This window comes from Pholcus phalangioides, unplaced genomic scaffold (assembly GCF_987345545.1).
Source record: "Pholcus phalangioides strain wild (caught in Gottingen) unplaced genomic scaffold, Ppha-v1.0 ptg000010l_1, whole genome shotgun sequence".
NCBI classification, from domain to species: Eukaryota; Metazoa; Arthropoda; class Arachnida; order Araneae; family Pholcidae; genus Pholcus; species Pholcus phalangioides.
Genome location: NW_028301603.1, coordinates 43,308,426 through 43,328,255, shown reverse-complemented (window position 1 = coordinate 43,328,255; position 19,830 = coordinate 43,308,426). Strand labels below are relative to the sequence as shown.

The window sequence follows — 19,830 nt, the reverse complement described above, 5'->3', positions numbered from 1 at the left end:
ACCCTATTAGAGAAAAATTCCTTGCGACACCATAACCTTGCATTGTCCCTCACCAATCGATACTGGTGTCCCCTTGTAAAAGCGGTCGATTGGCGGTGTACTAAAAGTTCATGGTCCATCCTATCCATCCCATTGAAAATTTTGAACACTTCGATCATATCAAATGTATGTGGACATGAAGCTAGAGCCTGGTTTTAAAAAATGTAATGTAAATGACACACACACGCTCTTACTTTGGATAGTTGATTGGATGGAACTCGACGTGCAGCCAGTACAGATTTCAGTACAGATTTCTTGACCACTTATTCTTCAGTTTCCGCCTTAGACTGTAGCCCGTTTAGCCCCAGCCCCTGTGTGTAAATGAGTCTTCTTCCCTAAGTCGCTCTTTTGGTTACTCCCATGCTTGTGGACAATATCAGTCGTTCACTGAGACCAAAGCTTCTCGCTCTCTAGGTCACTCCCCCCCCCCATGCTTACACACTCTCTAGCTCACTAGTCTTGGAAATGCATTAATTTAAGCTAATTACATTAGTTTATATTTTTCACCTCAATTTTCTCTTCCATCCCAAGATCGCGCAACAGACCAAGGTCGGGCCATTTTGCGTGCAGTAGACTTTTTAGGCTAAAAACTACTCCACTAATTATAACAGAAACTATATATAAAAAATTATGTACAGTATTTTCAAGATCATCAAAATGTATTGAAAGGAATAAAAAATTACATTTATTGAACCAGTAAACACTTGCTCGGCCGCCGTCTTAACGCATGCGCCCACCCTAGAATGGTATGGAAGCTCCAGGCTCATATACGGGACTCGTATTAATGAGATCAAAATCGAAAAAAAAGTTAAATGATTTCAATTTATATAATTTTATAAAAGTTTTATAAAAATATTTTATACAACATTCTAAAATATCAGTGACCGGCAATTACAGTTTAGTAGGATGGATCAAGTAACAGGAAAATTGGGAGTCTCTCTCTCTCTCTGTCGCAGGGCTTCTTATCTCAGAGCCGAACGCCTGAGATAAAAGTCTATCATCCTCCCTTATAAGGAGGCCCATGCTCTGTAGAAAAGCAGGAAAATCCACCAATAATTGAGCGTTGAGCTCTATATATTTTATGAAAGTTTCCGATTTCTATAGAAATTTTGGAAGGCCTACTTTCACAAAACTGACCCCTTAATAGGAGTGTGGAGCTACACCATCAGGAGTTTAATAATATACGCATGCCGTAGAGAACAATCGGGATTTTTTAAAAAATGTGACCCGATAAGTGGAGTGAAGCATTCTCGGAGTGATCCGCTAAGAAGATTCGACTGTATTTCAGACAAATTTCAGAACCTGAACTTCAGTTATATTCATAATTTCAACAGCTATGAAGCTTTCTCAGCCATCTCTATTTCTTCATTTAAGAATAGAATGACGTCAAAACCGATCAAAAGCAATGGTCTTTTGTGCAACTTTCGTGACAGACGTGACCAATGACCTCCCAAAGAGACCATCTAGAAATGGTTTGCACTCTTTTCGCGACAGGCACAGCGTTGAACACGAGAACAATTCTTCCAATTTCTAACTGATCAGTTGTCACGGCTGTACCATCAAGGATCAGGATAGTGAACACCAAGTAAGAGCTGCGGTCAACACACATTTAACAGGATGCGGTGGAATTATATGTACATCGAATTTCTTTTTCCTCGATGACGAGTGAAAATGTTTGTCCTACATTGGAAGAAACCGTAGGTGTAAGATGATTCCCGTTGAAAACGATTCAAGCGCAGAAAGTGCCTACCACACACACACACAAAAAAAGCATAACACGGTAGGACCTCGTTTCGTTTCCAACTTCACCTTTGCGGAACCATTTTCAATTTCTTTTTCCTCCTTCTTCAACTCGAGTGACCCATTAAAGAATAGATTCGTTACCGATGACATCATGTGGCCATCATCCGTGAAAATAATTCTGTTTTTAGACACACTCTCTCTCTCTCCCAGACGTTTTGTCGTATCATGGTAGACCCATTATGTATGCGAACGGACGGACCAAATGTTCTTCCAATCGGAATGCCTGCTATTCTCAATGTATTCAACTTGGCATCTTATTTTCATTGGTTTTTTTTTCCAGTCTATGAGTCTTGGACAAAATTCTTGGTTTCTTCTCATATTGGTACGGAAATTATAAACCTGAATATTCCGGCATCACTGTTACACACTATAAAATTTCGATGCTAAGAGAAACCACTCTGGTGTTCGCAAAAGCAGACAACAATTTATACCACACGACAAATCAAGATAGCACCTAAAATGAGGTTAAAATGATTTATGTTTTACCTGTAACTCAGTAACTCAAAAGTTATTAACCAGATGTCCATGGGCACTTTTGGAGTTCTCGGACAGGTTTCATAAGGTCGGTGAGTTTGGATGAGCAAACAATTACCGTAACTTATCGTTTTTGCATCATTGCATGCTGAATATTATCCTGTAAGGTGTCTGTAGCCTCCATCTTATCGGCTAAGGGGGAACCTATGGCCAGCGTCTTGTTGGCACAAAGGGTTCGTGGAGCCAGTGCCGTCTTAACGCATGGGCACAGCCTGGCATGACCCGGGAGGGGGTGCTCAAGAGAAGAAGGGGGTGTCACAAAAATGAGATCTGGCTGAAATTTTTGACAGTGAACATGTAAATTTGCTTAGTAGGGCCTCAGAAAAATCACTTACCCCAGGGGCCTATGATGTTCTTAAGACGGCATTGCGTGAAACATAAGGGGTTAAGATCCCCTGCTTTAACAGACACAAAGATCGCACAACATCCACCTTCTCCATCCCTACCTCAATGCAGTTGTTAGGCACTAGATGGTTGTTGGAGGTAGTTGGCGATTAGCCACCGCCTTCCCAAATGTATTGCAAATATTTTCAATTTGTTTTTGTCTGGAGGTATGGATGGCAAAATGACCTTTATGGATGGCCTGTGCCTTTGAAAAGTCAGGCACAGAGCTATAAACTTATCTCCAATATCCAATCGGGTTGCACTTTTAATAAGTCGCTGAGGATCGATTCAAAACGCCGATGGAGTACCGATGAATTTCTACTGTATTTTTTTTTTGATCCCGACTATCTTCGATCATGGAAATAAGCCTGCAACAAGCGGAACCCGGCCACAGACAAAACATAGCGCTGACGTTTCAGAGGACGTTCTGAGCTGTCATTAATTAAGATAACTCGGAACAATAATTCTGAGTTAATAAATTCGTTCAGGTCTTGACAAGATTTTCTTATGTCATAGATACTAGTTTCACTTCATGAGAGAAAACATGTCTCGACATGAGAAAAATGCCACAACGCAAAGATGTTAGAACTTTGATTAATGCAAAAACCTGTAAAAAAAATGAAAATTCATTGAATATTGACTGTAGGTCCCAGTCTAATTGCCTCTCATGTGCACAAAACATCCACGGTGCAACAAAAATGGTCGTTCCAGACAAAGTGTTTCCTATTTTTATAGAAGACAAAATTTATATTTTGCTCTATACAGGGTGTCCTGCAAATGCTACTGCGTCCTTTATCTCATCAGCTGTCCGTCGTAGAGGTACGATTCCAATGCTAAAAAAGCGTTCAAAAAAATTACCCTGTACCAGTTTTGAGAGTGAAAATATAGTGTGTCACAGAATAAAAAAATCTAAATTTTTATACGGTCCCCCCATGTCCGCTAACTTCCCATCGAAAAGTTGTTGCCCTGTATCTCCTGAGGACAACAGGAAAAAAAAATATTCGCGTTTCTAAGTGCAATGTTCGCTAAGACATTTAAATTCAAAAATCGAAGAAAAGTTATGAAAGAACAGCTAGAACTGACGGACAACGCTCTTTTACCCCCATTTAGGCTGTCCTTTTTTCCAACTTTTCTCCAAATTTTCAATTCGAATATCTCGATTTACAGATGATGAGATAAAGACCGCATTATATAGCACTTACAGGGCACCCTGTATATTTAGTAAACAATTATAAATTCCCGCCTTGAACGAATCCGTAAAAGTTTCTGTTCCCACGCCCATCGATTTAGACTCACCAGCCGAGCCCGGATCTCATTACCACCGCATGGCCACCAGAAGTGATTGACTATGGAGAATAATAATAATCACAGAAACAACGAGAAAATGAAAACCACCCCGAGAACGGAATCGCTAACAGCGAAACAGAACCAGAAATGCAATCGCTAATGAGAAATTGTTCCGTTCGAATTACCGCAGAACAATTCACGTTGTGTGCGCGCGTGTCCTCTGGAGTTTTCATGGGAAATGTACTCACGAGACGATGAACTGCCGAGTGGAAACAAATCTGCATCCATTTAGACACTTTTGTCGAATCGAACTCTCGGTGCGACCGAAACGTGACGGACAGGACATTGATATCAATGTAGGAAACTGAACTCAACACTCCTGTGGGAAAGTTTCCCAATGGAAAATAACGAGAGACAAAAGCAGATGAAAAACAAATAGGAAAAAAAGCATCCGTCAAATAATTAGCTTCCACCGGATTTAAAGGGTTATCCGTAGGGATCACTGACAACTTGCAGAATGGCCAAATTCCTGCACAAAGCCAAAAAAGCCATCTGTAACTAACAACTAACTGTGTTTTGGGCGTCGGAGACATTTTTAGTAATTCTTTTCGCATACGGAGATGGTTATATCCTGTTTCCTCTTTTTATTTCGGGCGACAGATTTTCCATTATAACTAAATGGCAACACCCTCGTTTCAATGGGTGTGAACAAATTGTTCCGTCTTTTCTTGTGTTTTGTGCAATGAGGAAAAATAATAATGAATAGCGCTGCCAGAGGGAAGAGGAGAAAGGTTAACGCTATGGAACCGAGGTTTGTTGTGACTTTTTTTGTTGGTTGGATGATATCCAGTTTTCCGTGCTTTGAAAACTGTCTAAAGCTCGCTATTCAATCGAGATAGTTCAATTCAAGCCCTGTGTCCATGAACTCGGATTCGTTATTTTGTTTTAGAGCCTCTAATGAGAGGCCTGAACTCAACTTGAACTCGAGTCTTCGATCGCATGAGCTTTTTTTTGATTCTCTCTTCGTGTCCTGAATTAGTGTTTCTTTACCTCGAACAGTATGGAGGTCCCTTGCGGTGCTACTACTACTACTAAACCACACATGCACCTCGTCCATATTCCTTTGCGGAACCTCTAACGAATTGGTACATGCGGGAATGTGTGTGTACGTGTAGTGAAACCTGACGTGAAGTTTTTTGTTTGTCTGTAATGCTTGTTATGTGTAGTGCTGCCATCTGCCACCAGTTTTTCTAACTGTGAGTGAAGTGTAATGATTGAATAATTTATCGTTGTAGGCGTGTTGCTCTCTGTGGCGAGACTTTTTAATGGGGAGATCGGCTCGCATTTGAGAACCACAGGAAACCAACTTCAGCCGACTACCACTGCGGTGACGGTGGGGTTCGAACCCGGATCCCCGCGATGCGAGTCCGTCATTATGACCACTCGACCACCACAGCGGTACCACCCTTGCGGTACTGAGATATTCCGAGAGGGCAGCGGGTGAAAGTAAAGCTGAAGGCTGCTTAGGGTGTGGAATCTCTCCAAGAATTCCTAAGGTAAGGGTGTTCAACATTTAGGAGATTGCGGGCCACTTTATTGCATTGATATGGAAACGTGTCGCGTGCCACTAATTAAAATGTCTGGGAACGCGCCGCAGGACGCTTAAGTGGATTTTTTATTGTGGCGCGGGTTTCTTGAGTAATCTGGAACTGTGCCGCAGGTCACTTGAGCTATCTATAAACGTACCGCGGGTCACTTAAATGATCTGTAAATGTGCCGCGAATCACACGAGTGATCTGAAGCTGTGCCGTGGTGAATTGTAAACATTCCATGGGTCACTCGAATGATCAGGAAATGTGCCGCGCGCCACTTGATTGATCTAAGAATGCCACAATCGGTTACTCAAGTGATGTGGAACCGCACCGCAAATCACTTCACCCAAAGTAATCTGGAAATGTGCCGCTTAGTTCATTAGGGTTGAGGTCACGGGCCATATCGGATGACTCCGAGGTCCACATTTAGCCCATGGGCCATGGATTAAGCATGTACGGTATATACAGGTACTTCCAACAAAGAATCCCGCCCGATGCTACTAAAATGCCCTTGCATAGAGTAGGAGTTATCTTAACGCATGGGCCTATCCGACCATGGCTCTGATTTTGACTTCAATGGAGGGAGGTGGATGCATGATGAGATCTGATTTTGGTACCAAGGACACTTAAGGAGTCCGCGGATCCCTGGTTAAGAACCTATAATACAGCGCATAATATCGCCAAATTTTCAACGCAAATTTATTACGCAAATCTTTGAAAAGTACAGTGTACAGTAGACGTGATTATTCGACACACTCACGGGTACGCCGAATGATAACTGAAAAATCGCCCGATAACAACAGGTTGGAAGGGCTTGTTATCACACCCGCATACTAGCATCTGTTAAACATGGACATGAATCCATAAACAACATAGATAACAGCACTAGAATAAGTAAAATAAAATAATGTAAATTTTTAAGCAAAATTCTGGGAACCTTTTCGTTTGTTGTCGAGTACTTTTCACTTTGGACACCATTTTAGTGCATGTTGGATAACAAGGCCCCGATAACTGACACCCGACACACGCATTTTTCCCATGATGCATCGCATATATTTGAGATGCAAAGTATAAAAATTTCAAGTTAAGCGCGTAAGTGGATTCATTATTAGAAAATTTTATAAAAGTATCATATTTTATAATTTTAAGAAAAATCAAAAGATTATAAAGACTATAAATGATAGCATTATCCGATTACGATTGTGTGTTTATTTTTTATATTATAATCACTTGAAAAGTATTGGAGAGATTATTTTCAGTAAATATAAAATTGATAAAATTAATTAATTTATCCTATTTCGAGTAATGAAATTGCACAATGTAACACGATTTTTGTTCCTTGTGGTAACCAGTCTGTTTCTCTGATAACTTGCGGCTAAAAAGGGCAGAAAATGGCAATATCATGTTTCAAAGTTTTCTGTTTCGAAGCGGATTTTGGAGGCCAAATACCCAACCTAAAGGATCATGTGAGTTAGAGATGAGTTAGAGATAGTGTGACCATACGTCCCGTATTTCCCGGGACAGTCCCGGTTTTTCCCATTTTATACATGACGCCTACTTGTATTTATATTCTTTATTGAAGTCAAGGATTGAAATTATTTTTCAACTCATAAATTATATTATGATAATTACAACTACAAATAAGAGCATTAATCTCCCACATTGGTCTTGTTGAACGTTTTATTTCGTGGAATTCATTTTAATCCACTGCAATCTGCAGTAACGCTTCGTTTCCCGCCATTGCGATTTTCCCGTAATTTCAGCAATATTTGGCAGCTTTGTGCACTTTTGGAGTTGTTCTTGGCGATAATTGGCGATGTCCCGTATTTTCCCGTATCTAGAATACCAATTTCCCGTATTTCTCTCGAGGAAATATGGTCAGCCTAGATAGAGAGTATCGTGAAAATATTATGGGGGCAAATGACCGTTTTGTGTGTGTGCGTGTTTTCTAGAGTTGCCAGTTAACGATTTGACGAATCATGGACATCCAAGGATGACCAAATTTCCTTCAAAACTGAAGCGGGGTGGGACATGCAGCCAATTACCGCCAATCAATGGCCAAAACCAAAGTTGAGTTCAATAAGAAATAGCTGGTTTGAGAGACCAAAAACTGCAGATACAGTCGGCCCCGCTCGGTCGGGTAACGCTGGGGTTCTCAAACCCTGCTCCGCGGAGCAGCAGCCCGACAAAGGATTTTCGAAGAGATTCTTAGTTAAAATGCTCCGGGGAGCCACGGATAAGCATTGAATAGGATAAGCGGCTCCGCTGGAGGAAATGGTTTTTTTTTTAATCCGTGGGGTAATGGATAAACGGATGCTCCACTAAATGGATTAAAATCCTCTGGAATAAAAATTTTCTTCCATTATACGAAGTTCCGCGCTAAATGGAATGACATCGAGGAATTTTCCCCCGCACAATCGAACATTGTGATTCACACAGCAACCGTAAATATACCGGGTGTCCCATAAGCGCTAATGCGGCCTTTATCTCATCAACAGTCCGTCGTAAAGGTGTGATTCCGATTTTAAAAAAATGCGCAAAATACGTTCGAAAATTACCCTGTACCATTTTTGAGAGCGAGAATATGCAGTTGTGTCACTGAATTTTCACACGGTCCCTTTAACTTCCATTTAGAAAGTCGTTGCCCTGTATCTCCTGAGGCCAACAGAAGAAAACTCCACGTTTCCAAGTGCAATATTCGCTGATATTTGAGTTCAAAGATCGAAGAAAAGGTATCGCAAAAACCAACGGAACTTTCCCTCATTTATGCTGTCCTTTCCAAACTTTCCTCCGATTTTTTGAATTCGAATATCTCGGTGAATATTGCTCGTGGAAACTTGGCATGCAAAAAAATTCTCTCAAACTAAAATCGCCGAAGAGTATGGAATTTCTGAAGCTCAAAAGTGAATCAAGCATTACGAAAAATTTTGATGAGATTGAAGATTTGGCGGAAAGAACAGAATTGATCGGAAAACGGCAGAGGAAATGTAATTTCAGTGGTGTCGACCAAAAACCGTATATATATATATATTGCAGCGGCAGAATATTAGAAAAGCCAAAATTGCATCAATCAACGGCGCCTCGATTAGGCAAAATACACAGAAAATCGCCAAAGATTTTGAAACTGTGGAAATATTTCTGTTTTGGAGATCCCGCTGTGGTGGTTTTGTGGTAATAGTGACGGACTCGCATCGCGAGGTTCGAACCCCACCAGTGCCAAAGTGGTGGCCGGCTGAAATTGGTTCCAAACTTTGAGGTGCGAATGCAAGCCGATCTACCCGTTAAAAAAATTTCGCCACAGAGCGCAACAAGCCTACGCAACGGTGCAAATATTCAATCACTACACTTCACTCATAAATGGCAACACTGAAAATTCAAAAACATGACATTTTAGATACGCATTCAGACTGATAGGTACCTCTACACACACATACTTCAGGCGCAACTCAATCGGTAGTGAATTGTCCACGGCGATAGACCGGAGTTGTGCTCGGAACGAAGGAATAAATATTTCAAAATGGTGGCTACACAGGTTGCAGCAACGAAAGAATTTGGAATAACTTCAATAAATGCCATATTACTCTAAATTTATGCGAGTTTCACAAGATTGCACGTTAAAACTGACGGCACTCCGCTTAAGTCGTCAATCGCCGCCATGATTTTTCGATAGCTTGAGGTGACGACTTATCGAGGTGTTACTGTATATTATATTATAATCTGGCATTAGCTTGTATTGCATAGCAAAGCTTGCTCAGAAAGCACATTCCTTCTCCGAACGATTTTCTACTTCAGCGTTTTTGTTCTTCAAGTCAATGTCTTGGAAAATTTTCTGAGTTCTGCTCTGATCTTTATGGGGGTAATAAAATAAAATACAATATAACATAACATAACATAACATAACATAATATAATATAATATAATATATAATGAAAAGTTTCTATATTAAGGCGAAATTTAATTAAGTTCGAGGAAAAAATTTCAATTATGTATGTGCAGACTTTTCATCAATTTATTTGATCAACAGATCTCTTTGGACTTTCTAAAAGGCAAGCCCAATCCACCATTAGCATTATGATAGTCATACGTGAGGTAATTTCAAAAAATTATTTTCAAGAAAAAGGGGCTGGCTAGCGATAGCAATGAATCATGTAGTACATTCACCCACAACATGTAAAACATCCGAAAAGAAATTTCACGGTTGACCAATACGTCATTGTTTTACGTTTCGAGCAACATTGTTTTATTAACATAGTACTTTTACTTCCTTGACACGAAAAGAACAAATTATATCTTATTTTTATATGGTCATTGGTTTAGCCGCAGTTTGACCTATAATTGGTCCTAGAACCAATAAAATCAAAATTCAATCAAATCCACGGCTGACCAAAATGAACTTTTTTTCCGAAAGTCAATTTTTTACTTAAAACTATTCAAATACAAGCAAAACTTCAAGTAAGAAATCCAAAAAAATGAATGGAAAATATTTGTTTTTTGAGGTTTCACTCAAATCCAACTCAATAAGCTAAGAAAGTTAAGTTTCTCACCACATTTCAGCGAAAGTCCTATTTGAGCGACTCGTCACCCTACTTTGTTAATGTGATACTCCCCCGACGTAAACAAATATCACGAAATAAACAACTCCTCAAGATACACAAAAAGGCATTTCTTTACACACTGATATGGTTTTCTTTCACAGATCCGAAAAATGCATTTCCCCCCCAGCTAATTTCGCGATTTGGACCACTGTGGACCTGTTTCTCTTAGTTCGATATTGTTCCAGATAATGTCTCACAAATCCTCGCAATGATCAGAGGATGAAGGAATTTTTCAGGACGTCACAGATTTATTCACCGAAAACACCTATTTACAATTATTCACAATCTCGCGTTGAGGATAAAGTCTCAACAATACTCCTTTCTTGTGATCGCCTCACTATTTATAGGCACGGTCGAATCTTCGAGAAAAACGAATGTTCCAGAAAATTCCATTTTTACAGGTTCCAGGTTGGCGACGCCACCGGACGGACCGAAAATTTTCGCATTTCTATTTGGCAACCGGGCATTTGCCAAGTACTATTATACATAGGGTGTCATGTAAGTGCTAATGCGGCCTTTATCTCATCAATCGTCAGTCGTAGAGGCACGATTCCAATTTAAAAAACGCTCAAAAGGCATTTAAAAATTACCCTGTACCAGTTTGGACAGTGAGAATACAGTGTGTAACAAAATAGAAAAAGAATTTTAATTTTTAAACGGTTTCCTTGTCCTCAAACTTTTAATTACGAAGTTGTTGCCCTGTATCTTCTGAGGCCAACACAAAAAATTACATGTTTCTAAGTCAATATTCGCTAATATAATTGAATTCAAAAATCGAAGGAAATTTCTGAAAGAACAGCAAAAACTAACAGAGAACGCTCCTTTCTAGCCTTTATGCTGTCCCCTTTCCCCATTTTTCTCCGATTTTTGAATTCGAATGTCTCAGTGAATATTGCACTTAGAAACTTGGAATTTTTGTTGTTAGCCTCGTTAAAGACAGGACACAACATTCTAGTAGGAAGTTGAAGTACGGGGAACCGCTGAAAAATTTAGATTTTCAATTTTGTAACATACTATATTTTCACTCTCAAAACTGGTACAGGGTAATTTTTTAAAGCCTTTCGAGCATTTTTTAAATCGAAACTATACCTCTACGACGGACGGTTGATGAGATAACGGCTGCATTTAGCACTTACAGGCCACCCTTAACCTGTTTATTTATTGTTTTAAGTGTAGTTTGTGTTCCTTATGCAAGCTAGAAGTGTAGCGAGGCGGTATGTTCCTTGGATTTGATATACAGTTCGTTTCAGAAAGAATCATCCGATTTCAAAATGATTCTTCACTTGAGATCTACAATCAATTAATATTGTTCATAAAACGTAGTTATATTTCCCTTTACATTCACATATTACTTATCCATTCTATGCTTTTGATTTTAAAAATATATTTAATTTCGAAATCGGATGATTCTCTTCGAGTCACCCTGTATAAGTATTAACTTGATATATTGATCATAGCACAAGTAGGGATTTGATAAAATTACATTTGTAAGATACATATTGAGTAGCTTAGAGATCAGTAAGTTATTTTTAGTTCTGAAATTTAATGCACAGTATGCATTAGAACTGTATAAACTGTATAAATTGTGACTGTATACTACAATGATTATTATTATTGAAATTTTCTATAAGATCGTCGTATTTTATACTTTCAACAAAAATTAAAGGATTAAAACATCTAATAATCAGTAAAACTATATGTTGTTATAATTGTTTATTTCATAACCACTTGAAGAGGGTTAGAAATAAATAACTATAAATATTATGCCATCTCCTTTATGGAGAATGATATTATTACTTTACCAATGCTATTTGGTATACATTATAGCAATGCTATTTTATGTATACATTATTTACTTTGTCATTACTGAAAGTAATAAGTAATTGCCATTACTTCTTATCTAAGAAAAATAGCGAGTCTGTTATGACTGCAATTATTGTTAATAAAATTATAATCTTTGTACACTTTGACAAAATGAAAATTTAATAACTAATATAAACTACTTAATTATAATCGTTTATTTCTTTTATATTATAATCAAAATCACCCTGGAATAATGATAGCACTGCACCCATTGTATAAAAGCAATGCTCTTTCGTATTCATTATTGATGGTACTGAATGTTAATTTTCTCTGTGTCATGATAAAACCTTATAGTAAAGTAAAATAGTGAGTCCACTCACACACATTATCTGTTATTAATTAAAAAAAATAATGATTTATAGGCTTTTCAAAGCAGTGCTAACGTACAGTTTTTATTATAATACTGTAAATATTATTATTTATAAAGCTATAATGTTTTCCACTTTTAAAAAATCAAAAGATAACAATTCAATAATCAATGAAACTATTTGCGTGTGATTATAACTGTTTGTTTCTTTTATATTATAATCACCATAAAAGCGTTAGTAATAAATAACTGTGAATTACGATATCCTATTTGGAATTAATGGTAATATTATTTCACCTAAATATAATCTTATTGGTTATAATAGCAGGAGTATTATATTATATCAATTGAAATATTAATCGAAAATTTAATCTGATAAAATAATTAAATGTTCATTTCTCTTTCATTATTATAATCACCTGAAAAGAATTAGGAATAAATAACTGTAAATTATTATGCTATCTCCCCTATTTGGAACGATGCTATTATTGTACTGCAACAATCTTGATTGGTATAATAATAATAATACTTTTGTGTATTCATTATTAATTCTATTTAAATTTTTACTTTTTTTCTGTCGTGACAACATATCTTAAAATAATTATTTGTCCATTAAGATCTGTTATTAATTTTAAAAAATATATTTCTTTTCTAGTTTTCAAAATTATGTAATAAATTAATAATATAAAACAATATAATATAAATATTGAAATAATCTTACCTTGAAGGAGTGTGATCAGTAAGCATGTACACACCAGCGAAGTCACTAAATTCATTATCGGATTTAATCTAGGAATCACTATTTACACCATAACATTATTAAATCGACAACGGTATCCGCTTGGACTCTTTTCGAGCACACTGTTTGCATCGGAACTGAACGAAACTCAATTCGAATCTCCACGCGGTCTTTTGGGTTTGTATTATTTCCACGATTCCGACGGAAATTCAGCTAACTTCGCCAAATTTGTCGCCAAATCTCTTTCAGTGTCTGAATCGGAATGAAAAGCTACACAAATAAATTGTTCAATACAGAAGAAACCATTTCTTCGTCCAAGAAAACATACACACTTTTATCATTTATTAGTTATTTATTATTTTCTCACTAATATCTAAAATTAGCTTAATTATTATCATTTTTCCATATTCTCATTAGAGAAAGTTCATTTAAAAGTTAATTTTGTCCTCAAAATTAATACTAAAACTTTCTGAAATTATTTAATGATCAATTATTATGTTCGTGTGATTATGAATATTTATCATGACAATAATTTTAATTTGCGTTATAATGACGATATGAGTAGCATCTGTTTAATAAAATTATATTATCAGTTGCGTCTTGTGTTTAAAGGGACCCTCAATAATTGAAGATATTGATAGATAAGCATTTGCAAGGTTTTCAATAAATTTATTAAATTGAACATAATTTATTTTTAATAAATTAGAATTTTAAATACTTGTTTTTAATAATTTTATAGTTCATGAAATTAATTTATTTATTATCAATATTTTTATTCATTATTTTCACGAATTTTAATTTCAAGTACTTACAATAATATAATTATAAATTTAATTATAATTTTATGTAAATTATACTTCTGTTCACTATTTTTAATTTAAGAATTTCTAAATGGAAGTTTTTATGAAAAGAACTTAATCACAAATATAATTTACTTTTACAAGATAATTACTCTAATAATTTTTTTTTTTTGGCTTTGTTCATTTTTAGTTATAATACAATTTACTAATATAACATAAATGTGAAAAGCATCATCACATCAGTTGTTTTAAAAAATTAAAATGATAAGATAATCAATACACGAATCTTTAATATATTTAATTATGTTTTAAATTAATTCAAACCTAATTTTTATGATCTTGTTTAATCAATGATTATAAATAATGAAAATAAATCACTACACTATCATAATGACGAAAATTTCAATTATTTGGATTTAAATTGTGAGAAGAATATGAGTAGTAAAATTAATTATATAAATTATATTAATCATAGATGTATCGCTCCAGATTGTATTTATACATTACTCATATACAATATTAATTAGCTTTAGTTAATGAAATTTATTTATTTTTAAATTTAATTATGGAAAATTTTTGCAAAGTATCAAGTAACAAAAAAAATTATATGATAATTACTCATAATTATATTTAATCTTTTCAGGACTGTTCATCTTTTTATAAATACATTCCTCAATGTAATTTTTTGTTATTAAATTTCAATAAAAATAATAATAATAATGCGAATTTTAAGCGAAGTAAAAATTGATAACATAAATGATCAGCAATTATAGCATAATTCTTATGAATCATTTAACTCCGGTGAACTTGATATTTTTTAACGGAATTAACAAATTATCACTAAAATTATTGAAAATCATCAAAATATTTCGAATATTGCAAAATACACTAGCCACTGCTTATAAGAATCAACTACTTATTAGAATCAAATCAGCAAAACAAAACACTGTTTTAACGTAGGAAGCAACATCGAATCAGGAATCAATCGTTTATTACAATCAAAATGGGGGAACCCAACGTGATTCACATTAGCGGAAGCTACTGTAATGATCAAAATGGCGATAATCAGCCAATCACGCCAACCCGAATGAAACAGTTGGCGTAATAATTATGTAACATGTTAGTTTTTTTGTGTATGTTTTTTTTTTAAATACTTAACCTGGTCGGTTTTTTTCCGAGTCTTCCTGATAGGCAGGATTCTCTGTCAGTATCTTTTCTGTCGTATTTGGGGCCCCCACGAAAAAAAAAAAAAAAATTAACCGGTTGTGGGTCAGGTTCAACGCACCGTTTCTCGCGAGGCGCCCCCTAACGGTGATTATCCGAGCTAAGAAAGTTGCAAGGTAATGTTGTTAGGTGTGCCTAAAACGAGGAATGAATACAACAAGCTTTTTTGTAAGTGGGTCACCAGGGCGAAAGACCCGGATCTTGAAACAACATGGCGGACAAGAAAACACTGTTTTTTTCATACGGTTAATACGTCACTGGTTATAGAAATGAGGGAAGAAAAGAATTTCCCCCCTTTCCCTCCATCCGGGACTTTTGCTATTCGATAACAGCGTATGATCATGGAAAGTGTCCTAGAAAGTGAAATGAGATTGGGGGCCCCCAGGGGCTTCTAGTGTTGAATAATACATAAAAATTTCAAGGTCTTTTCGAGTCCTTCATTGGACAACGGTCCATTTTTTTTATTGCCGTAATAATTTGGAAATATTCATGAGATTTCACTTTTATATTTATTAATTGATTATTTTATATGTGATAGAAATAATTACGCAATTATTTCTGAAGTTAATGAATGAATGCGGCTACAACGTCAATAAATAATGGTCCTGGCTGATTCCCGAAGAGAATGATATTAATGAACGTTAGCTATTCCGCCGATGAAAATGCAACAATCTCGGATATAACAAGAGCCGTAGTGTTTCTTCTTGGGGGGCCCCGGGGCAGACTTGAAATAATAATTATTATTAATATTATGAAAAACAAGTGTAAAGTTTAGGGCCCCCCAAGTTCGGCGTGAGACCTAGGGGCAATACCCCGGTTGCCCCAGCCTAGTTACGGCCGTGGATATAACGATATCCTACTCTTTGTGACATTTTTGTTTCGTATTTACAGTGTTTTTTTTCTCAAGACCTATAGCTCAATGAAGGAATAACCGTCCCGTATACGGGACATTCAAGTATTTTCCTGTAATTTTGTGTGACTTTTCTTTTAATGTAAAAAAATGTCCCGGTTTTTTCAGTGAAGCAAACTTTAATTTACGATCGTTACTAAAATTGTGTATGGATATCATTTGCATAATTTGTTATATTGAATATGACTGTAGTCGATGCTCGTTATAACGACACCCACTGCATAGCCATCATTCCATTATTACGATCGGTAGGTCAAATCCCACATTTTTCATGTAATGATTATTCTATGTTTCCTTTTGATGTAACGACCGTTCGATATAATGTCCGTTTTTGTCGAAATTTTGGTGGTCGTTATAAAGAGAGTCGGCTGCATAAGTATCTATGCCATATTTTTGTCTTATTAAACATTTTTTCCTTATGAAATACATATTAATTCGCTGCAGACTTTCTAAACCGCCTGTTTATAGCAGTAATTGGCAATTATGAAGACTGTTGGTAAAATTTAGATACAAATTTTTTGGCGAGAATCGGTGATTTTCCCTATCTTTCTCTCAAAATTATAGTCCATTGAATCATAATGAAATAATTTCATGATTTAATTGCAACTGATTATATTTTCCCTGTTTGAAAGGTCTTGAAAACGTCAGTCTCGGTAGTAACGACTCCTCGGTTATAACAAAAAAAATTCGTCGAATCTTCGATGTCGTTATAACCGAATTTAACTGTTCAAAAAAACCCTATATTTTGACTTTTTGTTTATTACAATTAATGGTCTCTTCACTCCCCAGTTCCCTCCAGCGCACGGCCTCATAAGGTGTTTATGTTACGGTAACTGTGATGAATAAACGGTTATTATGCACAATCATCTGCCATCTCGGTAAATGTGAACTTTTTTCGTGTGATCGCTTTTACCCGCGATTACGCATAATACTCAAGCACCGTTGGTGAATCTGATAAATAATAATAAGAAAAATTACCATTTTACCTTCGATTTTGCATAATATCCAAGTGTCGTTGGTAAAATTGATAAATACTAAAATAAATTATCACTTTTACCGGTGATTATGCATAATGGTTCTATTGGTGAATTTGATAAATAATATCGAAAAAGTAATCCCAAATGAGTATATCGGGGGTGCGATTGTATAATTCGTTAAATAGAATATTGGGGTCTGATGGCATGTGCACAAAAACCTGTAAAAATTCGTTAAATCGAAGAATTTGTTTAATGAACATTCGTTATATCGAAGTACGATATGGAACACATATTTCGGGAATGTTCGGAAAAATTCGTTAAGTTAGAATTCAATTATTATATCCGGTTCCAAACTCTGGCTTACAAGGGTAAGCCAGAGTAGGGGGTGAAATTATCAGATTGGAATTCCATCCACTCTTAAATAGAGTGTATATACGTCTCGTGGGGGAAGATGGAGCCACCCCCCTCCACACGCATACATACTGGGGGTATTGAGCAAAAGGGGGGTGGGCAGCCCCGGTAATGAAGCGCGCGAGGCGGCATTTGGAATTCCAAAAGCGTTCTGGAAAATGATAGACGCTAGGGGGCAGAGGAATGGCAATTAATTAATGAATGAATGACTAAAGAGAAGGAGCGGGTAAAGTATGTGTGTGTGTATATGTTCCGATACTCGGGGATCAATCTACCGTCAGAAGGGATTGGCCTGTTTTGCAATCTCTGGTTCTACTTTGAAAAGCTACAAGGGAATAATATCAAAGAGGATTCATCTGGAAGGAGGTAATAATAATAATCATCGTCGTCATACGAAGAAGCTCAGCTTTTTGATACTCTTTCGATGTTTTGCGCTGTGGAAATGTGTGAAATTCATTAAGGTGTAGGGGGGGGGGGGTGTTTAAAGTGTTAAGGCAGCGGTTCTCAACTTGGGGGTCAGGTCCTGGGATATTCTGGGTTGTGGGGAGGGAAGAGGAAAAATCAGATGGAAGTGGAGCCACGACAAATGGTGAAGTGGGCCGCAAACAGCTGTGAAGAAGAATCTTCAAGTGAAATATGGTAGGAAATAATGCGACTACTTTCAGAATCCAGCAGAGATGTCCATAGAACCAGGGCCATCTCAATCGACGGGTCCATGTTGGTATGTGACCCGGAGCCTCATAACCATTTGGGAGCTTACGCAATGAGATCTGGTATAAGACAACCATGAGTATTCTTTATGGGCATTGTATAATATTTTATCACCTGTATATATTGTTTATAATTTGTGTTAATTGCATTTTTAATTGGGTTGCTGTATTTTTGAAATATATGACAACCATATTTTTATGGGCATCTTTTTATCAGCCACCTCGTTGGGCATTTTGCCTGTTGTGGCGTTGAATTTGTATATTTGTATTTGTAAGTCATATCTGTAACGAGACCGATTTATCCTATTTACCAACACGAAATAATGACGATTATGCATAACTACCGGTAAATGTGATGAGTTTAGTACGGTTTGTCATGTTCACCAATGACGCTCGGGCGATATGCATAATCGCCGGCAAAGTGATAAAATTATAGAAATTTATCAAAGTATGTGAAATGGTCGACGATTATACATAATCACGGGATTTATCACATTTACCCCTCGTAGAACTTTACATCTCACACGTGACATGACTTGGTTGCTACAGACCAAAGCGCTGCCAACTTCCCTGTAGTGGGGGAAGGGGTTATTATAACCGTGTATACCGGAGAGTATATAATGCTTTGTATTGAGAGGTTGGCTTATGACAATGTGCCTTTGAATTTACAACGTAATTAATTGCTTAATGTTCCGAGTTCCGAGAAACATCGTTAGATGAAAGATTAATTATTCAATGAAAAAGTTATTAAATTCGCATCAGTGATACTTTCCGATGAAATGTCGGGGTGGATTGGAAAGTCCTTTCTAAGCCAGAAATAACTTGCGTACGGGGGAGAGAAAGAGCTGCAACTTAGATAAGGGTTGTGTGTGATTTCACCACATCAGATGCTGAGTCTCACCATATTTCCTCTAGAAAAATACGGGAAAATTCGGGAGATTACCAGTTGCCGCTAAAAAAAAAAGAAGCCAAAAATAGGCGAAGTTGCCAACTAATGCCAAAATTCCACAGAAAAGTCGCCAATGGCGGGAAATGAAGCACTACTGCAAATTGCAGTGAATTAAAATGAATTCTGCGAAATGAAAAGGTTTGAGTATGAGGGGGGGGGGGATATGTGAGATGGAAATTCTTATTCATAGTCGTAATTATCGGAATGTAATTTATGAGTTGGAAAGATAATTTTAATCGTTGAATTCAATGAAGAACGTAAAGTCAGGTTGGATTCGTTACTACACTTTGATCTTAGCCAAAAGGCCGAGAAGCGATCCACCCCACCACTGTGGTTCGAACCCCACAGTGGTGGTCGGCTGAAGTTGGTTTTCTGTGGTTCCCAACTTCAAGGCGCGAATGCGAGCCGATCTCCCCGTTAAAAAGTCTCGCCACAGAGAGCAACAGGCCTACAACATTACAAATATTCAATCATCACACTTCACTCACAATTTGAAGTATAGATGGCAGCACTGAAATATCATACACAACACTAGCTACACACTCAGACTGTTAGGTGTACACACTCACTTTGTTCCAGACTCTGCCACGAAGCTGGGCTGGAAGAGATCTCGGCAACGGGATAAGTCCGGTAGCAGAGACCCTGGCGTTCATTCATTCAGGTTGGATTCGTTGAAAAATACGTGAAAAAACGAGACATTCTTGAA

General features: G+C 36.8%; 1 protein-coding gene and 1 pseudogene across 1 annotated transcript in view; both read right to left on the bottom strand.

The window, feature by feature from the left end:
* Positions 1-13,282, bottom strand: part of LOC149081541 (uncharacterized) — a 57,913-nt gene extending 44,631 nt beyond the window's left edge. Inside the window, exon 1 of the mRNA XM_089238477.1 lies at positions 13,126-13,282. Within this exon, the coding sequence (XP_089094603.1) occupies positions 13,126-13,180 (55 nt within the window). The 5' untranslated portion in view covers positions 13,181-13,282. The remainder of the gene's footprint in view (positions 1-13,125) is intronic.
* Positions 13,283-19,336: 6,054 nt separating this feature from the next.
* Positions 19,337-19,441, bottom strand: LOC149081540 (U2 spliceosomal RNA; annotated as a pseudogene).
* Between the last annotated feature and the right edge of the window lie 389 nt (positions 19,442-19,830).